The sequence below is a fragment of the Scomber japonicus genome, chromosome 4 (genome assembly GCF_027409825.1).
Source record: "Scomber japonicus isolate fScoJap1 chromosome 4, fScoJap1.pri, whole genome shotgun sequence".
Taxonomy (NCBI): domain Eukaryota; kingdom Metazoa; phylum Chordata; class Actinopteri; order Scombriformes; family Scombridae; genus Scomber; species Scomber japonicus.
The window spans coordinates 17523279-17545903 of NC_070581.1; the positions used below are offsets into that span (position 1 = coordinate 17523279).

At 38.9% G+C, this 22625-nt stretch overlaps 2 protein-coding genes across 2 annotated transcripts; both read left to right on the forward strand.

The window, feature by feature from the left end:
- Positions 1-1622: 1622 nt before the first annotated feature.
- On the forward strand, positions 1623-3898 carry ankrd33aa (ankyrin repeat domain 33Aa). Its single transcript, XM_053317955.1, has 4 exons — positions 1623-1886; positions 2026-2155; positions 2237-2377; positions 3063-3898. Exons 1-4 carry the CDS (start codon positions 1623-1625, stop codon positions 3896-3898), a joined length of 1371 nt encoding a protein of 456 aa, XP_053173930.1.
- Positions 3899-8032: 4134 nt separating this feature from the next.
- acvrl1 (activin A receptor like type 1) lies at positions 8033-20911 on the forward strand. The gene is made up of 10 exons (XM_053318377.1): positions 8033-8587; positions 15026-15097; positions 16217-16453; positions 16727-16932; positions 17028-17127; positions 17213-17359; positions 17494-17769; positions 17944-18141; positions 18977-19107; positions 19324-20911. Exons 2-10 carry the CDS (start codon positions 15028-15030, stop codon positions 19468-19470), a joined length of 1512 nt encoding a protein of 503 aa, XP_053174352.1. The 5' UTR covers positions 8033-8587; positions 15026-15027; the 3' UTR covers positions 19471-20911.
- The last annotated feature ends 1714 nt before the right edge of the window (positions 20912-22625 follow it).

Sequence of the window (22625 nt, forward strand, 5' to 3'; positions counted from 1 at the left end):
AAAGTTCAGAGAGACAACAGAGATAGTTCTCAGTTAGGATTTAGAAGCGGAAGCTTGAACAGTTTGAAAAGGTTTTGTTAAGCAGGAAATGTAGGCCACAAAGCTAAAAAGGGACCTTTCTATGTTTATGCAGAGGAAGGAAAAGAGAGAAAGGTTTGTGTGATAGTAACATTCATTCTTCTGCACAACACAATGTTAAAATAGAACATATGGTTGTAGGGATTAAAGGACTTGAGTGCTTCTATCTGGCATTTAACAGGAGCTGATCCTAAAGATGCTATTACTCTAAATTAACTTGCAAAAGCTAAGCTAATTCTGTGCAAACAATTATCTTTGTGAATTCACATCTATTGTGTATATGATGTAGTAATATAAACAGGGCAGAGGCAACTGGACTACACAAATACCTGACATTGTTTTCCAAAGTTGCCTTATCACTGATGCACAAACACACGTTTAAGCAATCAGCTCTTTCTATATTTCTCACTCTCAAAACAAAAAGCCTAGCCCATCTTTTGTCTTAGCCTTAAGAAACAGTTGCATCACTGGTTTTGAAATATGCATAAAAAAATAAAAATTATAATGAATGTTTTTGTGTATAGCTTCTTGATTTACACTAAAAAAAACACTGGACACCCAAATGTACTTGTTCTGCAAAGCAGTGTGACACGATTAAGACACCATGACAGATGCTGTCACTAGCCTGGTCTCCCATTGCTTATGGCACCATATGGCCTTTTGAAACCCAGTACACTCCTCCTACTATGCCTTCATTCATGCTACTTTCACAGACTGAGCATCTGTAAAAGTACAGTGTTTCATGACCATTTACTGTACCTGTTATTTGTTTTTACATATTCACAAATCTTACACAATTATGGGCTTTAATTATTTCAAATATGCTGAAAGTATTTGTTTAGTCACAGAGTCACGGTAATGAATTTGCTCCTGTTCTAATGGGTTGGGCCAGTGAACAAACATAGATTTCAAAACTTTTTTTTCTTAAAAGCATATTATACAGGCAGCTTCTTGTAAATCAAAGACTTATGGATCAGCAGCTCTGACAGAAGGGGTGAAGGGGTGAGGTGAAGCTCCTCATCCTCTTTAGGCATTGTGCCTCACAGGCCAGCCCTTTCAGGTCACCAGATCCATTTAACATAATTACTCCAAAGGGTGCCAATGTTGTGTTGTCACTGTTGCAGTCACACGTGAATTAGCATAAGATGCTTATGTCAGAGAGACGAAATTATACACATTTCTAAACAAGATGATGCTAAACAAAATGGAGTTGGATAAGAACACATTTTGTTGGTGGCAACTAAAATGGATACGATATGTAGGTTAAACAGTGTTTGTTAAGTGACCAACCCTGAAAGGTTTTGCACCGAAAAAAAATGGAAATGCAGTTATCTAAACTGAAAATAAGCTCTCCCACTCTGAACTCAGAGGTTGTGCAAGGTTGTCATATGGGTTGGGAAAGAAGGGGGATCTAGAACATGAAAATTCATATTTTTGTTAATGATAATGACATTTAGTATTTTGATGTGTATTTTTGAAGATGTGGGTGGTGTGAAGCCAACCCGATACCCAGGTGTGATCCCAGGCACGACGGGGTCCCACCCATGGCCACTGCAAAGGATGACCCGCACCTGGGCGCAGGCCCATCCGAGGATACAGATATCCTCCTGGATGATTCTGACTCAGGAAGTGTGCTTTCTGATGACTCGGTACTTCCTGACTATGACCAGGATTCTTTGTGCTCGTACAAAGAACCAGCTAAAACACTGTACGAGGCCTGTGCTAAGAATGATCCCACCTCCCTGCGCAGGATCATGGAGAGAGGAGTGACTAAAGAAGAAGCCATGGAGCTGGACATCAATGGCAGGGTAAGATGCATTTCAATTTCCTTTTTATCACACAAGGAAGGTGAATGACACAAGTCAAAACATTTATATTTCAATTCTGTGACAAAATAAATGTAAACTTGAACAAAGTTCAATTTATTTCTACCTTGCTCTCTGTCAGACTGCACTGATGGTGGCTGTGAGCAAGGGATTCGTAGACATGGTCTCCATGCTACACATATGTCCACTAATAGACGTGAACCACCAAGACAAGGATGGCAACACTGCTATCATGATTGCTGCACAAGCAGGTAGGTCTGAAGACATACAGCACAAAACCACATATAGCCTTAATTCAGTCCAATCTTATTAACACATTTGTTTTGTTCCAGGCTTTATCAGCATTCTAAACTATATCCTTAACTACTACTCTGGTGTGGACACTGAGGTCAGGGATCCTCGGGGCTTCACGGCCCTAATCAAGGCAGGTCTGCAGGGCCGAGAAGAGTGTGTGTCAGCACTGCTAATGCATGGTATGTTTGTGGGACATTAAACTTCATAAACTCTTAAGTATTAGGATGCTTGGATCACAATTACTGTGTATAATTCATGAACAGATATAAGGAAGGATATACTATAAATTACATTTGTTATACCCTTGTGATATATAGGGTAAACCAGGACACCTGATCCATGAGCTAATCTGGTCCTCCCTTGGGCTGCAGGGATTAGTCCTTATAAACTGAACAGTGACACATTTAGAATAGTGATGTATAAATTCCACAACCTTTCTACTCAAAGTTCAAGTATGTCCAAAACAGACATCATTAATCTTCAATCTAGTTTTGTTTGGGCAAACATGACCAATGTGTGATACCTAAATACATGTGTTAAGGTTTGTTTAGTATTCTTGTCTTCCTGCAGTTAAGGGTTACTTTACAGCAAATCTGCAAGACTAATGTCTGACTGGTATATTGTTTTCACCTAACTGCAAGATATATCATGTTTTACTATATTGTGAGATGGCCTCATATGTAAAGTGTCATATTACACATCCACTCAATAAGCTGTGCTCCAAAAGCAACCACATGGGGGGGTCATTTTACTGAATTGAAACAACTATTGCCTCACAACCCTCCACATCCAATGAATCATAGCCTCTTTCTTTGTTTGTTTTCTCTGCTTTCTAATTCTATTTCCTCTACCTTATATGTTCAGGTGCAGATATAAATGCGATGGATCTGGTCCAAGGGAGAGGCCTAAAGGACTGGGTCCTTAGGACAGGAAGGTTTGAGACTATGAACAGACTACGACGCCTGCAGGCTCATCCTGTCGCTGAGCAGTTCTGTGAAAGCTACATTCCTGAGTGGCCTGAGTTGAATCAACTGGTAGCAAAGGCCACTGCCACCAAAACAGCTAGTCAGAAGTTGAAACAGCGCTTAAAGGACAGTGTTACTTTCAACTTCCCTCGGGACCCCGAGGACAATGGGGTCATGGACCATTTGGTGCGGATGACCACAAGCATCCACAGCCCCCTCATAGCCACTGGTTGTCGTCCACTCTGTCCCACCAGCCCTCCAGAGATTGGCAAGCGACGGTTTGCAGTTCCTGAACTACTTGAAAAGCACAGCAGCAAGGAGCTGGAGGAGAGCACAGTGTCCCACAGTAATGGTTCCGTCACTTCAGCTTCTCCCACTGCTCTTTCAACCAACTCTGTATCTTTGACCTCCTGCTGCCAGCAGTCACAGCCCAGGGAAAGCTCAAGAGGATTCATTCCCCGCGGTACACACAGGAACAGCATCTTCCCCTCAGGCTGTATTCCTAAGATTGAAGTGACAAAATCTGGGGAGCGTACTCCAAAGAAAGAGAAAAAGAAGAAGACGCAAAAGGGCTACTTGGAACCTCCTATCTGGAAGTACAAGGAGGCCAAGGAGGAGAAAAAGAGAGAGAAGAAGCAAAAGGAAAAGGAAAAAGAAAAAGAAAAAGAAGAGAAAGAGAAAGAGAAAGAGAAAAAAAATAATAAGGCATCAAAACGTTCATCAAGCTCAAAATGAGGCATTGTTCTCTTTTCTATACAGGATTTCACTGTGCATGTGATTACAGTGCTGAAGCTAGCTTTAACAAGAGAAAAGGGAACTGAAAAAGTTTCTACGTGCGAGATGGATTTGAACTTTGGTTGCAATGAACATACAAAACTGGAGTGACTTGAATTTACTAGATGTATTTATTTATTTACATGATGTATTTTTCAGCATCTCTGGAAAGCTGAACATTTTATATATTCTATATAATATTTTAACCAATTGCCAGTTGGTTTGGGGAAATATATGATGATATATATTACATATTTCTGACATGAGTTCATCTTGTCTGATGAGAATACAAAGTTACACTGAACGTGGGCACCTGCAAAGTCATTATATTATTATTGTTGTTGTTTTTTAAAACACTGTACATGTGTGAAGATTTTACCATGCTGTATATTGTGAACTTTTTCCAAGTAGCGTGCCATCATGGTATTTAATGCAAAATAACCAAAGCAATAGTACAGTCTGTTGTGGCTGCTTTTTTTTAAGGCCAAGCAATGATGTTAAAGCAATAGGAGTAATAATGCCAACCAATCAAACCAACCACCATCAGTCAAAGTTAAAATTATATATTTGATTTGATTTACTGATCACTGATGTGGCTTTAACACCATCATCTTTACTATTTTCAACTACACACAAACTGTTTTGACCCAAAGAATAAAGGCTGGTCAATGTCCGAACACTACAGTATCTGTGTTTTGTCAAAAGCTTATTTCTTACTTCTATAAAGCTCACCTCTCTCCTATGTTTCATACTGCATCTGTGGGATATTTGTTCAAAAGATTCAGAAATACATGAACTGTGCACATTATCCAATTATGATCAAAACTGCTCACCTGGTCTTCAAGGTATTTGTGCTCAAACACCACCATAAAGCCAATGTTATTTTGGTATATTTGGTATATTCTGTCCATTTACAGCACTTTTGAATGACACACAAATTTGAGTTTTTTCAGACACTTTGTTCTGCTTTTGCTTTCATATAGGTTATCCAATCTTCTTTGCAACATGTAGTGTCTACCAGATGCTTTTATTATTTATTTTTGACAGAATTTAAAAACTCCACATACATAAAAATGAATTGACAGCTGCCCGCAACATTTTGTCTGATCATGAGAAAGTCTGTTCTGTAACATACAAGTCTCCAGTCAGTCAGTGCTTACACAAACACAACCACTGCTGCTCCCATTTTTTTTAAATAGAAATCAATAGCAGACCTCACATCTGTGTTCTGAGTTAACTATGCATAGAAAAGAGACTATGTGTACATCATTTTACTCAGGAATTGTTTGTTAATAATATGATGGGCATTACACATTATCTACCTATCTATCTATTGAGGCTGGAAATCTCTTTTGGGACACTTGATGTGGTAATAGATTTTGGTGATGTGCAATTGCTGAAATAGAAAGAGATTTTTAAGTTGCCTCCTCAACATTGCTCACATAGAACTACCTAAAACATTTATCTGTTTTATATTGTTTACACATTAGAAATGCAACATTTCCTTAATTGGCATGTATGTGACTGATGATTCTCATATCTGGCTTGTAACCTTGGTTACTCTATAACAATTAAGTTAGTTTGATCCTCTTAAGAAATCCTATAATGTGATCTATTACGTGGCATAGGATTACTTTTGAACCTTGCTCTGTAATCTTTTAATCTAATGTGCAGCATCATTATATAACAATTAGCTTTTACAGGTGGCTGCTTTGATTTTGTTTTAATGTCTGTTTTTAATTTCATGGGTTTCATTTTAAGTTTGACATTCCAACAAAAAACTAGCAGTGGTCAAGTGAGGTTAAATTTTATTATTTTAAAAAAACAATACATTTTCAGTATTTTGGCTCACTTCCTCTTCACAGGCAGAATTTGCTGACTCAAGATCAGCTCTAAAATAAACTAGAGTTCAATGAAAGAACACATTAGACTACAACTGTGAGACTGGCATATGTGTCACCAGATCTGGACAAGATAGAGTAGTAGTAAAGTCTCTGAGAATCACACCTTTGACACATTGTTTTTTCATTTTCAGCAGTATTAAAGAGAAGTAAAACAAGCCTCCTCTTTATCAAGAATTAGCTTATGAATAGCTTACAGTACAATGTCTGTTGGAGCAATATCACAGTTCCTCTCCTCTAGCAGATTATACAATAAGTAAAGGCTTTTTTTTTTTTTTTTTTTTTTTTAAACCTTCAGGGGATAGGGCAGTGTGGCTCTTTGACTCAAAGAGATTAGTTGGAAACATAAATGCCGACTGAAAAAAAGAACAACAATTTGCTCTCTTTTCTACATGACAGCTGATGTGAGAGCTTCCAGCTGTGTCTGCAGCCGTAAGCCAAAAACTGAGAGATTACAGAGCCTGAGAACAAGGAGGGGAATTTATATTACAGACATGAAGACATCTCTCTCAGGCTCTGCTGAATGAAGTGTTTTCACATAGTGTGGTGTCTCTGGCATCTAAGAGACAGCTATGTAAAAACAAAAAAGAAACATTTCAACTGCAACAATGCCACAATTGAAATAAAAGATAGGCATTTCAACACCATTGTCCATCATTCTCAATTTGAGAGAGAACACAAGCATTACAATACCCATCAAATACATTAACAGTACAGATTTCCAGGATAGTGCTGTTTCTTACAATAATAGAGTGATCAATCTGAAAGCCTGCCTATACTTAAAATTGTGCTTATTCTACCTGGATGTTTTACCCTAGCTGTGCTGAATGTCGTATGTGTTTGAAAAGAGAAAGATGTTTTTTTTACTAACGGAGGTGGAGTTCGATGTGTGTGATGTGTAAACTTGGAACCTCCAAAACTTTTGAAATAAACTATATTTGCATATTTATAGGTTCTGGATTTTGTAGTGGGGAGAAGCAATAGATGCAGCCCAATCTTAAAGTCTGCCTCCACTCTCTTCCTTGTTTATTGTTACTTCACTTGAATGACCTTCACTTTGCAAAATGAGGCATGTCCAGTTTGATAATAGAAAACTACTGCTATGATCACAATCAGTTTGGAGCCACAGTCCAGTATGCAGCTTACATAAATGTGATGTTGAAACTTGAATCATCTAGTGCAATAAAGTAAAAGGCATCTTATGTGCTATGATGGTTGTTTCATAGCACAACCATTGCTATGGCAGTGCTTTATTCTTTGGGTCAGCCCGAGTTAGTAGTCCTTGTATGTTAAATATGTTTGTAGGCCTTAAATAAACAATATTTCATAGATCCTGTAGTGAGGGTGAATGTCAGTTTTTGAAGAATTTTAATGGGGTTATTGAACTTTTGTGTGGAAAGGGTATATAAGATGCAAATGATTATTCAAAGCAGTATTTTCAAATATCTTGAAACCTGCATATGTTGGGGTTGAGGAGGTTTAACCATGATCCTACCAACTGGGGTACACTTAGACCCCAGAGGTATAGGCTACTTTTTGTCATATCGCAAAGGTGCTTTATTCTATCATTCCAATTTTTCATGACTTAGTCAATTAATCTGTTCCTAATGACCTCATATCATTGTTTTCTTTGTCTGTTTAAATTAGTGCTTTTTAAGAATACCGATGTCTTGGGCCTTCGGAGACCCAGTCGAAAACACCCAATTCTGCCTGTGTGGTTTGCAATATTTATTGATGTTTGCCATAGGTCTTAATTCAAAGTATAGCACACACCACTGTTATTATCGTTGTTTCATAGCACACACCATTGCTATGACAGTAGTTTATTCTTGGGGTCCCCAGGGGCCCCAGCAGGCACTAGTCTTTGTATGTTAAATATGTTTGTAGGATGAGAGTTAAGTTTATCACTTTTTCTGAAATGATAAAGCCTTCAGTGGTCTGCAGTGAGAACTTATAAAAATATGGTTTGTGGTTACATAAATTAGCCTACAGTGTGTCATTGTATCCTGCTGGGGTCTTTGAAGCACATTCCTGTCAGTGTGGAGCGCAGACAGCAGCTCACAGGGGAAAAAGGAAAATGAGAGGTTTCGCAAAGCAACAGGAAAACCGCAATGAGAGCACATTCCAAGTAGAGCAGACCCTGTAGCCTACGGGACAATGAGGGGTGGGACAAAACTGTAAACTATATAAAATCTGCAATCTTGCCTCCGGATCAAGAACACAGACAACAACAAAGAAAGGTTTTAGTTAGTGGGACATCGGTTGCGGTGTCACTTGTGGAGTTGTGACAGCGGAAGGAGTCTGACGGTTGTCGAGTTTATCACCGCAGATTTGGACCGAGATGAGATAGAGTCCAGCTCGTTGTTCGTCGCCCTGTCAGGACACAGCTGTCTCTCCTTTTTTATATTTCATCTCTGCTTGTGCCACTTCTTCTTAATAACTCGCTTGTTATCACTTGGACGGTTTTCACCTATTTATTCTGGACTAGAAAACAGCGGGCGAACTTTTTTCTCAGAGACGTCTTTTTCAAAGCAGGAAACGATGTGAGTTTTCTCTGGATAAAACATCTGCAACCGAGCCGTTCAAACCAAGACTAAAGCGATTTACTCAGTCTAGAAATGGAGCCAGTTGTATTTTAAACATATCTTGTGACCAAAACTTTGGCCACGGAGGTACATTTGAAGCTGACATTGATATGGAAGACGAGCGGCGCTCCCATCTGTCACGTTAAACGGAGAGCAGAAAACAGGTAATGGCGTAAAACATTGTTTTCTCTTCCTGTAGGTGTTGTAAGCTCTACTGTGATTGTTTTAAAGCTGAAGGTGTGAACTGTAGCACATCGAACTTCAAGTCACCTCTGACAGCGCCACACATCACTCCACGTGTTTCCAGATGTAAAACAACAGGTGTCAAGAAGTGGTTCACCTTGACTAAAGACAAATTCATATTTAACAGGATTTGAAGTTAGATGACACTCTTTCCTTTTCATTACTATCTTGAAGGCGGAGTTTTATGTAGTTTTTGCCTGATTTGCCCCACTGGTCCATCTTCAACAGTAAATCGCTGCTTAAAGGTGAATGCATCAGTAATAATCACATTATAGCTAGTATAACTTGTAATCCTACACTGATTCTACCTGTGTCACTTTATTCATTCATGTTTAATGCAGGACTTTGACTTCTATGTATTTTTATAGGCTATAAGTATTATGTGGCTAGCCTACTTTCTTTTTCAAGAAAGATTCATATCTCAGCAAACACGTTAGGGTGAAAAGTTCAGACCTCTTGCTAACTGAAGTTTGCAGAACTGACATATTTGCATTTTAAGTGGCCCTATCCTCCATGCACAATTTTACATATAGGCTACTGCACATACTCACACACATGTCAACTGTTCCTAAGTCTGAAATTTGTCCCCCAAAGTAGCATATGATAGACCATGCAAGGTGACGTTTACCTTTTGTGTGTATAGATCATGATGTGCATTGTTGATCCATGACATCAGATTTGTCAGACTTGTTCTTTTTTTTAGAAACAAAGTCCAATTTATGTGATTTTATGTATAGGTCTAAGGTCTGTGTGGCACATAGACCTTATAAAGTGTCCTGTTCCCTCCCAGACATGCATTCATTGTAGTTATGCCTGCAAGTGACAGCATGCAGGCAGCAACTGAGGTATAAAGCTTACCAAGCCTAGCTTTATCTATGAAATGAAGATACAATCAGTCATTCCAGTCTGCCTTTGTAACTAGCAGACGGTCCCAATCACTGGATTAAAGATTTAAGAGGTTTTTTTCCACATAAAACACACACACAGCACCCGAGCGTTGTAAATGCTAAGCTAAGTTGTTAAAAAAGAGACTAAATGTGATGTTGTCTACCATTAAGCCACATGATAGAAGCCTTTACAGCAACACAGCTTAACGTTCATTTTCAGAGACAGAGTTATAGGGCTTTTTGGTGCGATGAGGCCCAGTGAAGGGGCTGTTGGAGGCTGCTGTGCTATGCCATGCCCCTACCATCCACCACCATAACCGCACAGTCATCCAGATGGAATGAGAGATCTGCGTCCCTGAGTCAAAGCTGTGTAGATGAGAGGAAGAGATGACAATGGATCTTTTCCCTTGGGTCAAACTGGTGTAGAATTGTACAGAAGGGCAACAAACAGGAGAGAGGAAGTGTGCTGGAATCTAAAGTCAGGCTGCCTATGATGAAAGACAAGATTACGACTCTTTCCTATTTAAGAAGAAGCCTGTGGATGGTAAAAATGATAGCTAGGGAAACGAAGCACAGTTGTGCGGCCTCCACTGAGAATAAATTCATTCTGCGGGGTGGAGCTGTGTTTATGCTTTTCCTACCCAAGACCCACAGATTAGCCAACACTGACATGTAGGGTGCATATTACAGGAAGTGCTCTTTGCTGTTTAGTAAAATATGGCTTGTGGTTTTAGCAAGTTTGAGCTGAGTGCTGAATTGTGTTCTCATCGTTAGAGATGGAGAGACACTTTACCTAGATAGGAGGGAAGTCTAAATATATCATCTAAAAAAAGAATACACTCTCTCAAATGAAAACAAAGATAACACTTTGCATGCATCTTTTCAAGTTATTCAAACTCAACCATTATTGAGTTAAAGTAATTCACTTAGTTTAGTATAACCAACATGATTTGTTTTGCCCTCTAAAAGCTTCATTTAGTTAAAAGTTTCTGTGATACTAAGTGGTAAACCAACCTTATTTAAGCTAATCTAACTTTAGAGAGAAAACAAGAATCCAATCACTCCAAAAATGAACACAGAAAACGTTAGAAATTTGATAAACTAATGTAGTTTTTAACAGCATTGCTGTAAATTCTTCATGAGGATTAGTCACATTCAGTTTTTGTTGAGACCGCTTTAGAGATGTGTTAATTACACTGTATAGTCATTTTGATGCTGTATTGATTGTGCTTTGTGCTTGTTGTAAAACTGTATCACAACTGTATCAAAATAACTAGCCTAACTAAGCCTTTTCCTGGCGTGTCCACAACATGGTGTTGACTTGTAGATTGCACATTGATACAGAATATTATTCAGCTGTGGCTCAATTAACCAACTTAACTTCACACTAAAATAACTTGAGTGCTTAAATGTTAACATGCATCGACTTAAAACCAAAACATTTTACATTCGTTACAGATTTAGTCATGAATGAAGCACGAAGCCATTGCTGACCAAGCCTCCATCAACCTGGTCACAACTTTAAATTAGGATGTAGGAAAACACATATCCTCGTACCTTTGCACTTTTACAACCAATGCTACACAAGTTCAGTGCCAACATCATTCAGCAGCCACTGTAAAACAAAACAAATACACAATACTTTGAAGACATTAGCTAGCTAATGGTCTACCAACTTTAAATCACTGAATTAGCTAAGGATAAGCTAATTTCAATTTTAGTGTTGTGTAAAAACAATTTCTTGCACTGTGTGCTGATACAGTTTGGAGCTGAAATGATATTCCATACAGACATCTCTCCCCCTCTTCTCTCTTATGGCAGGCCAGTCTGGCAGCAAAACAGGTTCAGGCAATTTCAGCCTTGTTTTCTGCTTTTAAATGATGCTTACTATATACAAGTTGCCCTTGACACTTAATACATTTCCATTGTTAAGTGCAGGAAAACATTTTTATTAAAAATAATTGTTTTATACAGCTTTATTTTCATTTTGAGCGCTTTCGTAAAATAGCCTAATCAACATGTACATGTAACAAACCTATTGTTTTACACTGAAACATTTTTTGATTTTAAGCTTTACTAGCTAACCCCATCAAACCTTTCCTTACGTGTCAGATCTTTTATCATACTTTGAACGTAGGATGGAAACAATCTGGTCTAGCAGAAGTTTCACATTTGATTTGACATTTTGATAAACATGAAAAACTCCACTGAGATCATGTTCTCACTTTCAAGACAGTCAGCTCTTACAATAAATGCATTTTAAAGGAAACCAAAACGATTTTTGACATGTTGTAATTTAATGACTTAATGTGTAGCTTCCTGTAGTTTGAACTAAAATATATCCCACTAGAGGCATCAAACTTAACGGAAGATAACAGAGTTTTGTGCTGATGTGTACAAGTTCCACTACCAGATGTGTGCAGTTCAAGGGTTACAGTATTTGCTGTGGCACAGATATTACTTATTATTATAATGTATAGCATTATTTCTATCAGTGCATTTGATAGTAAAACAGACAGTGATGCTCACATACAGCAAGCATTGACTAACCTGTCTAGGTTAGAAATATGCTAATTTTAGATGCCATGCTCTAAGGTCATGCCATAAGATGTTTTTTTTTCATACGGGTCCGTTTAATAAGGATACCTATGATTGAAGGTCGAGTCTGAATGTATTAATTAAAACCATACAGGTTAAACATGTTTCATTAACAATTAATAGAACAAAGGAATCAGAAGTACAACCTTCTTAAGACAAAAGAATGTCAACTATTGAAGAAGAAAAATGTACTAATACAAGGAGAGGACTGGACTTGAGTTTGATCAAATTCAGTATTCTTAATTATTCTTAAGTTCATAAATTGTGGGGACAGACTCTCTGTCTGTCAGGTGTAATTTCTTTCCCCTAAAGTATACAAGAGATGCAAATCACTAGCTGAACTGTGGCTATGTTTGGTTCACGAATCAGTAATTAGCTATTTAAATACATCTTCTTATTTGATTAGATTTGTAAATTAAGTTTTGCTTCAGTAACTGATTGCAAAATGTGTATATCCATGAAATTAAAATATGCAGCAATATGACCCAGACCTTCCTTATTCATTAAGCTGAAAAACAACCATACAAGTACTTGTGGTACCTTGCAGTAGAAACCATGCAGTCAGGGTTGAGCCTCTAAACAGCTATTTCACCAACTTAATTCATACTTTTCCACAGCCCAATTGGCACCCATCATAGCATTTTCCATACACCTGCACATTTTTGAGATTTACTATAAATGTCTCCCATCTCAGATTTGACCGAACAGACCTCAGGTGCTGCACACAGAACACAGATTGAGTGATAACCTACAAACATGCCCTGGTCACATCTCTCAACATCTCAAAACCACATCTAACCCTAACCCTAACCCTAACCCTCAACACCTCTCACTCAACAGCTTTACCTAAAGACATGCTTGTTAGATGATAGAAATACTGCTAATATTGCACTTGATCAAGACTCTGGCCTTGTAACTGAATTGGTCCCTGAGCACTGTGGTGTAGCTGCCCACTTTTAAATAGTTAAGTCAAATGCAGTACAAGAATTGACCCACAGGAATTAATAAAAAATGCTAACTTCATATTTGACAAAAGACATTTAAAACATTAGAAATATAAAGGTGAAGAAATAACTTGAAGGCTGTCAGGGCTGATGGGGGTGTTTATGTTATTTTATGCTGCTTTCTTTTTCAGTCATACAGTCAAAAGCATAGAGATGTTTCTCATTTGTGTAATCCCCTAGTGACAAACAGAGGCAGCTTTTAGGCATGGCTTGCTTTAAAGCAAACACATAGGCACCCATTTTGGACCACTTCATATTTAGTAGAGTGTATAGGCTTGTTTCCACCAATAGTTCCAGATACTTTGGAATGAGAGGAGCTAATCTCAGGAGCTAAACATGGAGTCCCTCTTGTGCAGTCCTGTTTGCATTTCCACTGCATCTGATGAACCTGGTAGATCATGCAAATTAGACCCATGAGAAATTAAAAAAATAACGGCAGCAATTGAAACACAGTATTCATACGTGAGGAAAAAAACAACAGATTGGTTCTGTTGTTGCTGTTGCATGAGTTGGATGTAATGAATGAATGAGTGTTAAGAAGAAAGGCAGAGAGCATCTGTACCACAGTAAATAATCTGTTTAGTGTTTGCTGTTTATTTATTTCTGCTTTAGAACGTAATGGCATGAAACAATCAGAAAATTACTATCTCTCATTGACCCGCCTTGATCTCGCTGCTCCCTCATTTGCTTATTCACTCTTTAGTTTGCTGGACCACACTGTCTCTCACTCATGCTCTCAGCTTGTTTGCTCTCTTATTCTTTTGCTCTTATTTAAAACCGACAACAAAGTCTAACTTTACTTTAAAAGGTAAAAAACAAAGCGAAATATCCTTCACTCGTCCTTATATCAATACTAATGCCTGGTAATATCAGTACCTGCTTGTTTTATGAATGAAGCAGTACTCAAGTTGAAGCAGCTCTGATGTCTGTTTGAATTGAATTGATCAACCCCTGTCATCTCTGAAAACCCTGCCCTCAAACTTCCTGTACTAAAAAGTCCCTGAGAAGGGTCCCTGAGAAGGGACTTTTTGGAAATAAAACTGTCTCAAGCTTCACTTAGGTCCTGGTTACTCTGGTGGAAACACAGGTAGGGGACCAGGGTTCCTCAAAAGTTCCTCTTAGTCCTTGGAGAAAGTTCTGCCATGGAAATGCTCATAAGATAAGATAAACAAAAAAGAGTCTGTTACCATAGATATGTTTATTCTGTTTTATGATCATGTGTAAGTTATTGTATGCATCTTGGTCTTTAATAAAGTGTTGTCACTTATTATTGATGTTTTTAGTGTAATGAATCATATCAACTTGAGTGTCAAGTTACAGACTAATGTGCTTCAGCAGTGAGAAAGGCTGAGACGTGTATGATGGCCCTCCTGTTTGCGTGACCCTCTGCAGTGCAGCCCTAAACAATGAGCAGCTTGAGTCTGGCCGGCCAGTCGGGTGGGGCCACTCAATGGCAGGAAGCAAAGCCATCAATATTTATTCTGCAAGCAGGGTAGTTGAGGAGTCGACAGGCCTGGAGCCTGGGTAGCAGAGCACCACACACAGTCTGAGCACACACACAAACATTCTGGAGTGCCGTCACAGAATCCTTCCTCTTAAGCCCCCTTTTCCCATCCAGAGCAATTACAACACAGGCAGACAGGCTGGGCCCTCGCACTGTTGTTTTTGACCTCATAGCTTCCTCTGCCAAAGAGTCTAGGCTGTAGCCACTGCTCAACTAAGTTACAGTTTAAAGATTTCAATGACATGGCAGTTGAAATGTCAGGTAAACTAAATCTCTGGTTTTTCGTTATGACATGTAAATAGACAACACAAACTGTATCATCATCATTTCATTTTGTTAACTGTTTTTTTTTTTCCTGTTTCACAGAGATGGCAAGCTCTGCTCTGCTTACAGTGTTGTTAGCTGGGGCATTTCTATGGATCTCTGCTATCCACGCAGGTGAGTTAGTGGTCAGATGTGGAAAATGTCCACTTGTTGTAACAAGCATTCACCCTGTTCAATTCCAGCTCCATTAAAGGATACCTTTGATAATGATGCAGTTGAACTGCTATGTAGTTTTAAAGCTTTTAACTTTATAGTCAGAGCGAATGGAAGCTAGAGTTTCTTTAACTGCTGTATTGTGATGTATTTCCCAGTGAAATGCCATTTACAAGAGGGATTTAAATCAAATCCTCAGATGTGATTTGACCACTATAAAGTAGACAGGGCTTAGCCAATACAGTGTGTTAGCTTCCACACACCTCCTTCACCTCTTGTTAGAGCAGGAATACAATGAGGGGGAAATTAATTAAATAGATTTCATCCACATTGATTTAGAAATGAAAGCAAAGTTTTTTCTCACTGACATAACACACACTTCCAAGGGTGTGTGTCAAGTGTGTGATGGTGCGATTAGCTTGTTGCCCAAAGTCACAGTTGATTGGATACATTTACATAAGCATGCCAGTTCTTTTTTTTGCAGCTGACTCAATCATCATTTCCGACAGTCATACTGGGCATCAGATCACCTCAATCAAATGTCAATAAAACACAGATAAACATAATTACCATAATGCAGAGGCCTGCACATTAGGGAGAAATTAGAATAAGAAAAATCCCTTAATCATCATCGTTTTCTTTCTTTTTATTTTCTGTTGTTGTGTTTTTCTATTATACATATTCAGGCAGACCATGGACAGTATCCTTTCAAACCATAAGTACCTCTCCTGGTAAACCACGCAGACATGCCCATCTAATTGACATCTTGTGGCTGCCAGGAAATGTAGTTAACATACGTATCTTTTTCTATTACCACTAGGATTTCCACTTGAGGAAGCCATGGTCTCTTTACAAGTACAGCTTATCATTGTACTTCTAATCTTATTCTTCATGTTTGGCCTTGCTTTTCCTTTTCTTCTTACAGAAAATTCATCTTTGATAGGTCTCTCAATTTATTATTCACTTATACGACCATGTTATCATGTGCACATGCATTTGTGCATCTAGTTTTGTTCCTATGAGCAAAAGTGTGTTTGCCTGTTTGTCAGCACTGTCTGTGTGTATTTCCCGTTGCTTCAGATTCCGAAGATGATGGAAAGCTGGTGTGTACATGCGAGAATGAGAAAAGCACATGTGTGAATGGAACCTGCAGAGGAGACATCTGCTTCTACACCAAGCTGCCCGAGTACGAGGAGTGGGGTTGTTTCTCTGAAAAGAATAGACGGGAGAATTGCATGACCTCCTTCACGGGCTTCCATATTTACTGCTGCTTAGAGAACTACTGTAACACCGACGCTACACCACCTCCAGGTTTTGGTCAGTACCTAGAGCTATGCTTTGTGCTGATGGGAGTCAAAGCTTCCCTCTAGATAGTAACTACTTCCCCCTTGTGGTCAGTTTGAGTAAATTAATACTGAGTGGGTTTGCCAGACTGGACTGATGACACACTGAATGATATATTACCTGCATGTTTACCTTCCATCAAAACAGAAAACAAAATTGAAAACTTAACTAATGTTCAAAATTGTTCTCAAATGGTTTCACAAGTAAAATATTTGTGTGTGTCTGATGGCTTATGTGTGCAACCAGACGGAGTAACAACAGCGACGCCCTCAGAGCTCCCCCCTCCAGGCCTTTGGATCACTGTGTCTTTGTTGCTGTTAATCATGACTGTTAGTGTGTGTGGCCTTGTGCTGTTCCTGTGCTTCCGGCGTGCCCACTGCAGACTGAGAAATGCTGAGGACCATGACGTCACCATGCTCAAAGTCCCTAGTGGAGATGACCCCACATACGGCGTAAGAGATATTTGATGTTGAAAGAATATTATCAAAAGATATTCTAATTTTCTAGTTGTCATATATGGATTTTTTTTTAACGTCTCTTCCTCCAGGATATCTTTGATGAGTTTTGTACATCAGGGAGCGGGACAGGGCTGCCCTATCTGGTTCAAAGGACTATGGCCAGACAGATCTCACTCGTCGAGTGTGTTGGTCAGTCTCCTTCCTCACCACTGCTGCTGCACTCTGTCTTTTTTCTCTGCTTTCTAGCTGAGTAATTCTGTCACTCCATTCTCAGGTAAAGGCAGGTATGGAGAGGTGTGGAGAGGAACTTGGATGGGGGAGAGTGTGGCAGTCAAGATCTTCTCCTCTAGGGACGAGCAGTCCTGGTTCAGAGAGACAGAGATCTACAATACTGTGCAGCTGCGACACGACAACATACTGGGTATGGTGGCAGATTTCATTTCAAGATTTTATTCCTGTGATGTGCTTCCTGTAAAGAGAGAAAGATACAGTGGCACTTCAAAAAGCCTCAGCCAAGACAGACATTGAAATAGCCATATTCTTTTCTGGCTCTAGGTTTCATAGCCTCTGACATGACATCCAAGAATTCCAGCACCCAGCTGTGGCTCGTCACCCACTTTCATGAGCTGGGTTCACTCTACGACTTCTTGCAGTACAGCAGCTTGGAGCCTGAGAGCTGCCTGAGGATGTGCTTGTCTGTGGCCTGCGGGCTGGTCCACCTCCATACTGAGATTGTCAGCTCCCAGGGCAAACCAGCTATTGCCCACCGAGACCTGAAAAGCCGAAACATCCTGGTAAAGCGGAACGGACAGTGCTGCATCGCTGACCTAGGTGAGGGTTGAGACAAAGCGAGGACAACACATCACAATGAGACTTCTTACTGTGTTTGTTTCCAGTTTCCACTGACATTTATATAATAAAAAAGTGTAATATCTTGAGATAAAACAGTAGTCAGCTATATTGAAATTAAAAGGTTGCATTTGTGCTCTGTGCCTACACTATCAGGTTTGGCTGTGATACACTCTCAGTCCAATGACTACCTCGATGTGGGCAACAACCCTCGTGTGGGGACTAAGCGCTACATGGCCCCTGAGGTGCTGGATGAGAGTATACGTACAGATGTCTTTGAGTCCTACAAGCAAACTGACATCTGGGCCCTGGGTCTCGTTTTCTGGGAAATTTCACGCAGGACCATTGTCAATGGTAACTAGAGGCAACAGCAGATTAGATTTTTATCCCTTTGTTGATTTAAGTTGATTTTAGTTGTTAGTTTAGTTGTAGTAGTGTTTACCAACTCAAACTTTATAAGTTGATATGATGCCATTCACTCAGATGCATCATGTTGAAAATGTGCTTTCTCTGTCATGTCTGTCTGGCTCTGGTAGAGTATACATAAGAGGCAGTTAGCCCCGTGTCTCTCAGCACTCCAGTGTTTTCCTAGTCTGTGTCTGTCTGTACTATCCTCTCTCATGATTAGCACTGCAGTAATTATAAACAGTCTTATCTGGTGTCAGCACTCGCTTGTACATAGTCCAGATGCCCATACACACAATTTGTAGATGGGAGCACACTCACAGGCGCAAATAAGCACGCACACACATAAACACACTTAATGTTAATGGATGCACATGCACATCCATAATTTTTTGTGTGTGCTATTTAGGTGTGCACACAAACACACACTTGCAGATGTCCATCCCAGTGTAGTCACCAGGGAATTGGTATCTTTCACATTCTCTTGTTTAGTCAAACATACTTCACAAAACTCCCACAATAGTCTATCTCAAGAAATGTGCTATTTCAGGCTATTTCAAGAGAAATCCATGTTCTGAAAATTTCTCAGGAGTTGTCTACTAATAAGTTGATGAAGAGTTAGGGTTTTTTTGGTTTGTTTTTTTGGGGTTTTTTTACAACACAACCCAAGTCTTACAACCTAAACCTAACCTAAACTAAACCTTAGTTTTAATAGTTCAGTAATTATTTTTCTGGTCAGCTGTAGAAACAGCAAAGCTGTAAATTCTCTGTTGGGTTGTTTTAGGGATTGTTGAAGAGTACCGTCCACCGTTCTTTGACCTGGTGCCCTCAGATCCCAGCTTTGAGGAGATGAAGAAGGTGGTATGTGTGGACCAGCAGAGGCCCAGTTTGCACAACAGGCTTCAATCCCATTCGGTAGGACATCTGATGACACACACAAATAGATGCACACACACACAAGGGCAATTAGTTCCACATATTCTCAAATTCCCACACTTATGTCTAATATGTGCTGACATATGTAAACCTCATGCACATACAGTTAACATAATAACACTAGAATATAGAAACATTACAAAATACTAACTGTGATGGACAGGTGGTATTTTACATTTGTCTCTGTGTATACAGATCCTGACGGCCATTGTGAAAATCATGAAGGAGTGTTGGTTTCAGAACGCTCCAGCCCGCCTCACAGCCCTGCGGGTGAAGAAGACGCTCTCCAAACTGGACCATGACAGCGACTTCAGCATCGAGAAACTCAAACAGGACATCTAGACTGGAGCACCAATGAAACAGGACCAAAAGATTGAAACAGCTTGAAGGGATTTTGCACCACATTCCTACAGTATTAGGTGCATATCATTAGCATATTTTGAACTAATGACTCACACAGTCACTGCATTATATTAAAACCATATGACATTGAGCAGTAGCGTCTAGACTCTCCTGCACCCAAGGCCATTTTCTTTGTTTAGCCCAATTTTCCTCTCCCATATTTCAGGTGCCATAAACCAAGAGGCCCCTAAAAGAACTAAAAACTAATGAGACCAAAAATGCCTTTTCAACTGCAAAAAGCTTTCTTTGGTCTCTCTACACACACAGTGTTGTATTCATTATTGTGTAAACATAGTGTGATTACTGATCCTCTTGGACAAGAGGAAGTATAACATGTCTTACTGGACTTTCTCTTAAATTAAATTGCACTTGTGGGTTTCCCCATAATGACCAAAGCCACAGTAAAGCAAGCAGGAAGACCCTGGTTTCACTATAACTACAGGAAACATGTAAGTAACAACATGCTCATACAGTAATATCACTTGTTCTCTAAGCATACTTAACTGTTATAAAAATGAGCATTTATCATTTGCACATAGACACAATCATCTATTTAGTTGTACATATTCTAACTGAGGCCATTGTCTTAAATCACCATTGGGTTTGTTGTAAATATTTAACCCATTTAAAAATTGGGTATTATTTTCTATTATTCAACAAAGAGACACACTTTATATACTTTTTTACGACACAACTTTTAAAATATTTTTCTACATTTCCTAATGGCCTAAATTGTACCATCACCATCCACAATCACAATTAAAATAATTGACATGTAATATTGCATATGTTGAATAAAGGATTGTATTTTTCAAATGTTTGGGGCTGTAAATTCTGATTTGTATGACATATGGATGCATTCCTCTCATTGGCCAGTAGAGGTCATCAGATTATAGACAAACAGATATTCATGTTGCTTACAGTATAGTGCACTTACCTTGAAAGGTTTACAGTTTTATCAGTTTGGATGGATAACCTTGAGTGTTTTTTTTGTTCTTAAATCATCTTGAAATTATTTAACAAAAAATAAAAAGCAAAATTTCACCAAACCACTTAAGTAAGATGTAACCAATGGGGCTGATTATTTTACATGACCTGCTGTTTATATTTCCTAATATCTAACAGTCATGAAGTCCTATGTTCATTTGTATGAAATTCACCATGTTCATTAAGATCAGCATTTTCTCCCAGTCACACTCTCACACTCAGCTTATAGTAAAGTTAAAATATAAATGCAAGAATGTAGGACAAACCTGACTAAATGGGGACTTCAAATGAATAAACCTGTTTTTAAAAAAGCTCATCTATTTATTCTTCTGCTCAGTAGTTACTGGTGTAATGTTCTACATACATTGAAAGTGCTAATAAAATCTCATATTTGTCATGTCTTTTGTGTGTGTCATTTATACAGAAAGAATGCAAACATTCAGGAGTATGCAATCTGTGGACTTTCATTTATAACCAACTTGATATTATTTATTATTATTTTACAAAAGAAACTGAACTTATTGCTGCATAAATGTAACATTTTATTTTTATTTAATTTATATTATTTTTCTCATAAACAAAGCTACTTGAAAACATGTATGTTCACCCTTCAGATGAGTCCCAAATGTAATCATATTATTATGGTTTTAGCTTTGACCTGAGCAACCACAGTGTATGATTAGGTGTAATTTAAAATGTTAGATATCTCATTTTATATGATAAAATGTTTGCTTTTTTTGCTTCTCCAATGACCTGATGAGAAATTGTTGTCAAAGTGGAGCATAAAAGTAACTAATTTGATATGCAAAACATCAGACTGTTACAAAGAATATAAAATGACCAACAAGAATCCAAATTCTGCAAACATTTTTCCAAGAAAGTTGCCCAGCAGTTGGTGAAAATAATCAGTTTTCCTTCATGTAATATTTACATGCCAGTGCTTTCTTTCTGTATCTGTTATGCTTGTTCTTCTTTTATCTGTTTGTGTGTGTGTGTGTGTGTGTGTGTGTGTGTGTTTTCTGTCTGCCTGGTTGTTGAACAAACTCCAGAGAGATAATACTCCCTCAAAGCCCCAGTCTGTCTGGTCAGTCAGATGAAGAGCTGGTTATTTTTAACACTGCAGGGGGGTTGTTCAAGTATCAGAGAGGCCAAACTCTCTGTCTGTGAGTGCAGAGCCCATCTCACTTCTCCCTCCGCTTCCCTCCTCTGTGTATTCTTTTTCACGGTGGGATCACTCCAAATGGCTTGGTAGAGAGGGAGGGATTTGTTCAGCAGACAACGTATGCTAAGGAAATGTGAAGATAAATTGGACAGGGCTGATAATGGACAGATATAAAGCCACAGAGGAGACTATGCAGACACAATTAGGTTTGAGGATAGATCAGCAAGAGCACAAGCAAGAGGACAGGTGATAAAAGCAGGGACAGATAAAGTCCCAAATGCACCTGGTTACAGCCTGACTCACCCTTTTTTGAGCTTCATTCTCAATCAGTGGCAGCTGGAAATGTTAGTGGGGTATAGACTGGTCCCCAAGCGGAGAGACCCTGAATAGAACTGGACTAAAACACCATTTACATTTTTTTAGATCTTTCTCACGAAAAACTTCAAGCAGATGTAACCTTTTCAAAAATCTCATAAAGCTGCTGAAATTTAATTTTCTGTGACAATTAGGAATACAATGTGTCACGCTCTTTTCTTATGAAGGCTGAGACCAAATTGGTCTCCAAGAATCTGATCAGGGGACTGCTGAAGGAAATTAGACAGCTGCAGTGCTCCAAAGCTATAACACTTTTAATGGATTTCTTTAATTGATTAATTGATCAATCATTGAATATGGATGGATTGACACATGTATAGTACCAGTCAAATGTTTGGACACACTTTTCCATTCATGTGAATGTGAAAGTTTTTCCAACCAGTATTGACTGTTACTGTATTTCAGAGTCTGACTACCTTAATACTGGAAGGACAAGTGCAGGGAGGCCTGCATATAAGACCCATGCTGCCTTATAACCTACATCCATAATAAGAGAAAAGGTTTAATAATCAGTCACAGTCACACTGTATTCATCCTCCATTTGCAGTAGAGGACTGTGCCATGCCTAATT

Bases quoted from the DNA above. Each gene is read 5' to 3' on its own strand.
- ankrd33aa (XM_053317955.1), top strand. From the start codon at position 1,623: ATGGCCACTGCAAAGGATGACCCGCACCTGGGCGCAGGCCCATCCGAG. The intron at 2,156-2,236 runs GTAGGTCTGAAG...GTTTTGTTCCAG, and splicing joins CATGATTGCTGCACAAGCAG to GCTTTATCAGCATTCTAAAC. The intron at 2,378-3,062 runs GTATGTTTGTGG...TTATATGTTCAG, and splicing joins GTCAGCACTGCTAATGCATG to GTGCAGATATAAATGCGATG.
- acvrl1 (XM_053318377.1), top strand. From the start codon at position 15,028: ATGGCAAGCTCTGCTCTGCTTACAGTGTTGTTAGCTGGGGCATTTCTA. The intron at 16,933-17,027 runs GTAAGAGATATT...CTCTTCCTCCAG, and splicing joins GAGATGACCCCACATACGGC to GATATCTTTGATGAGTTTTG. The intron at 19,108-19,323 runs GTAGGACATCTG...CTGTGTATACAG, and splicing joins ACAGGCTTCAATCCCATTCG to ATCCTGACGGCCATTGTGAA.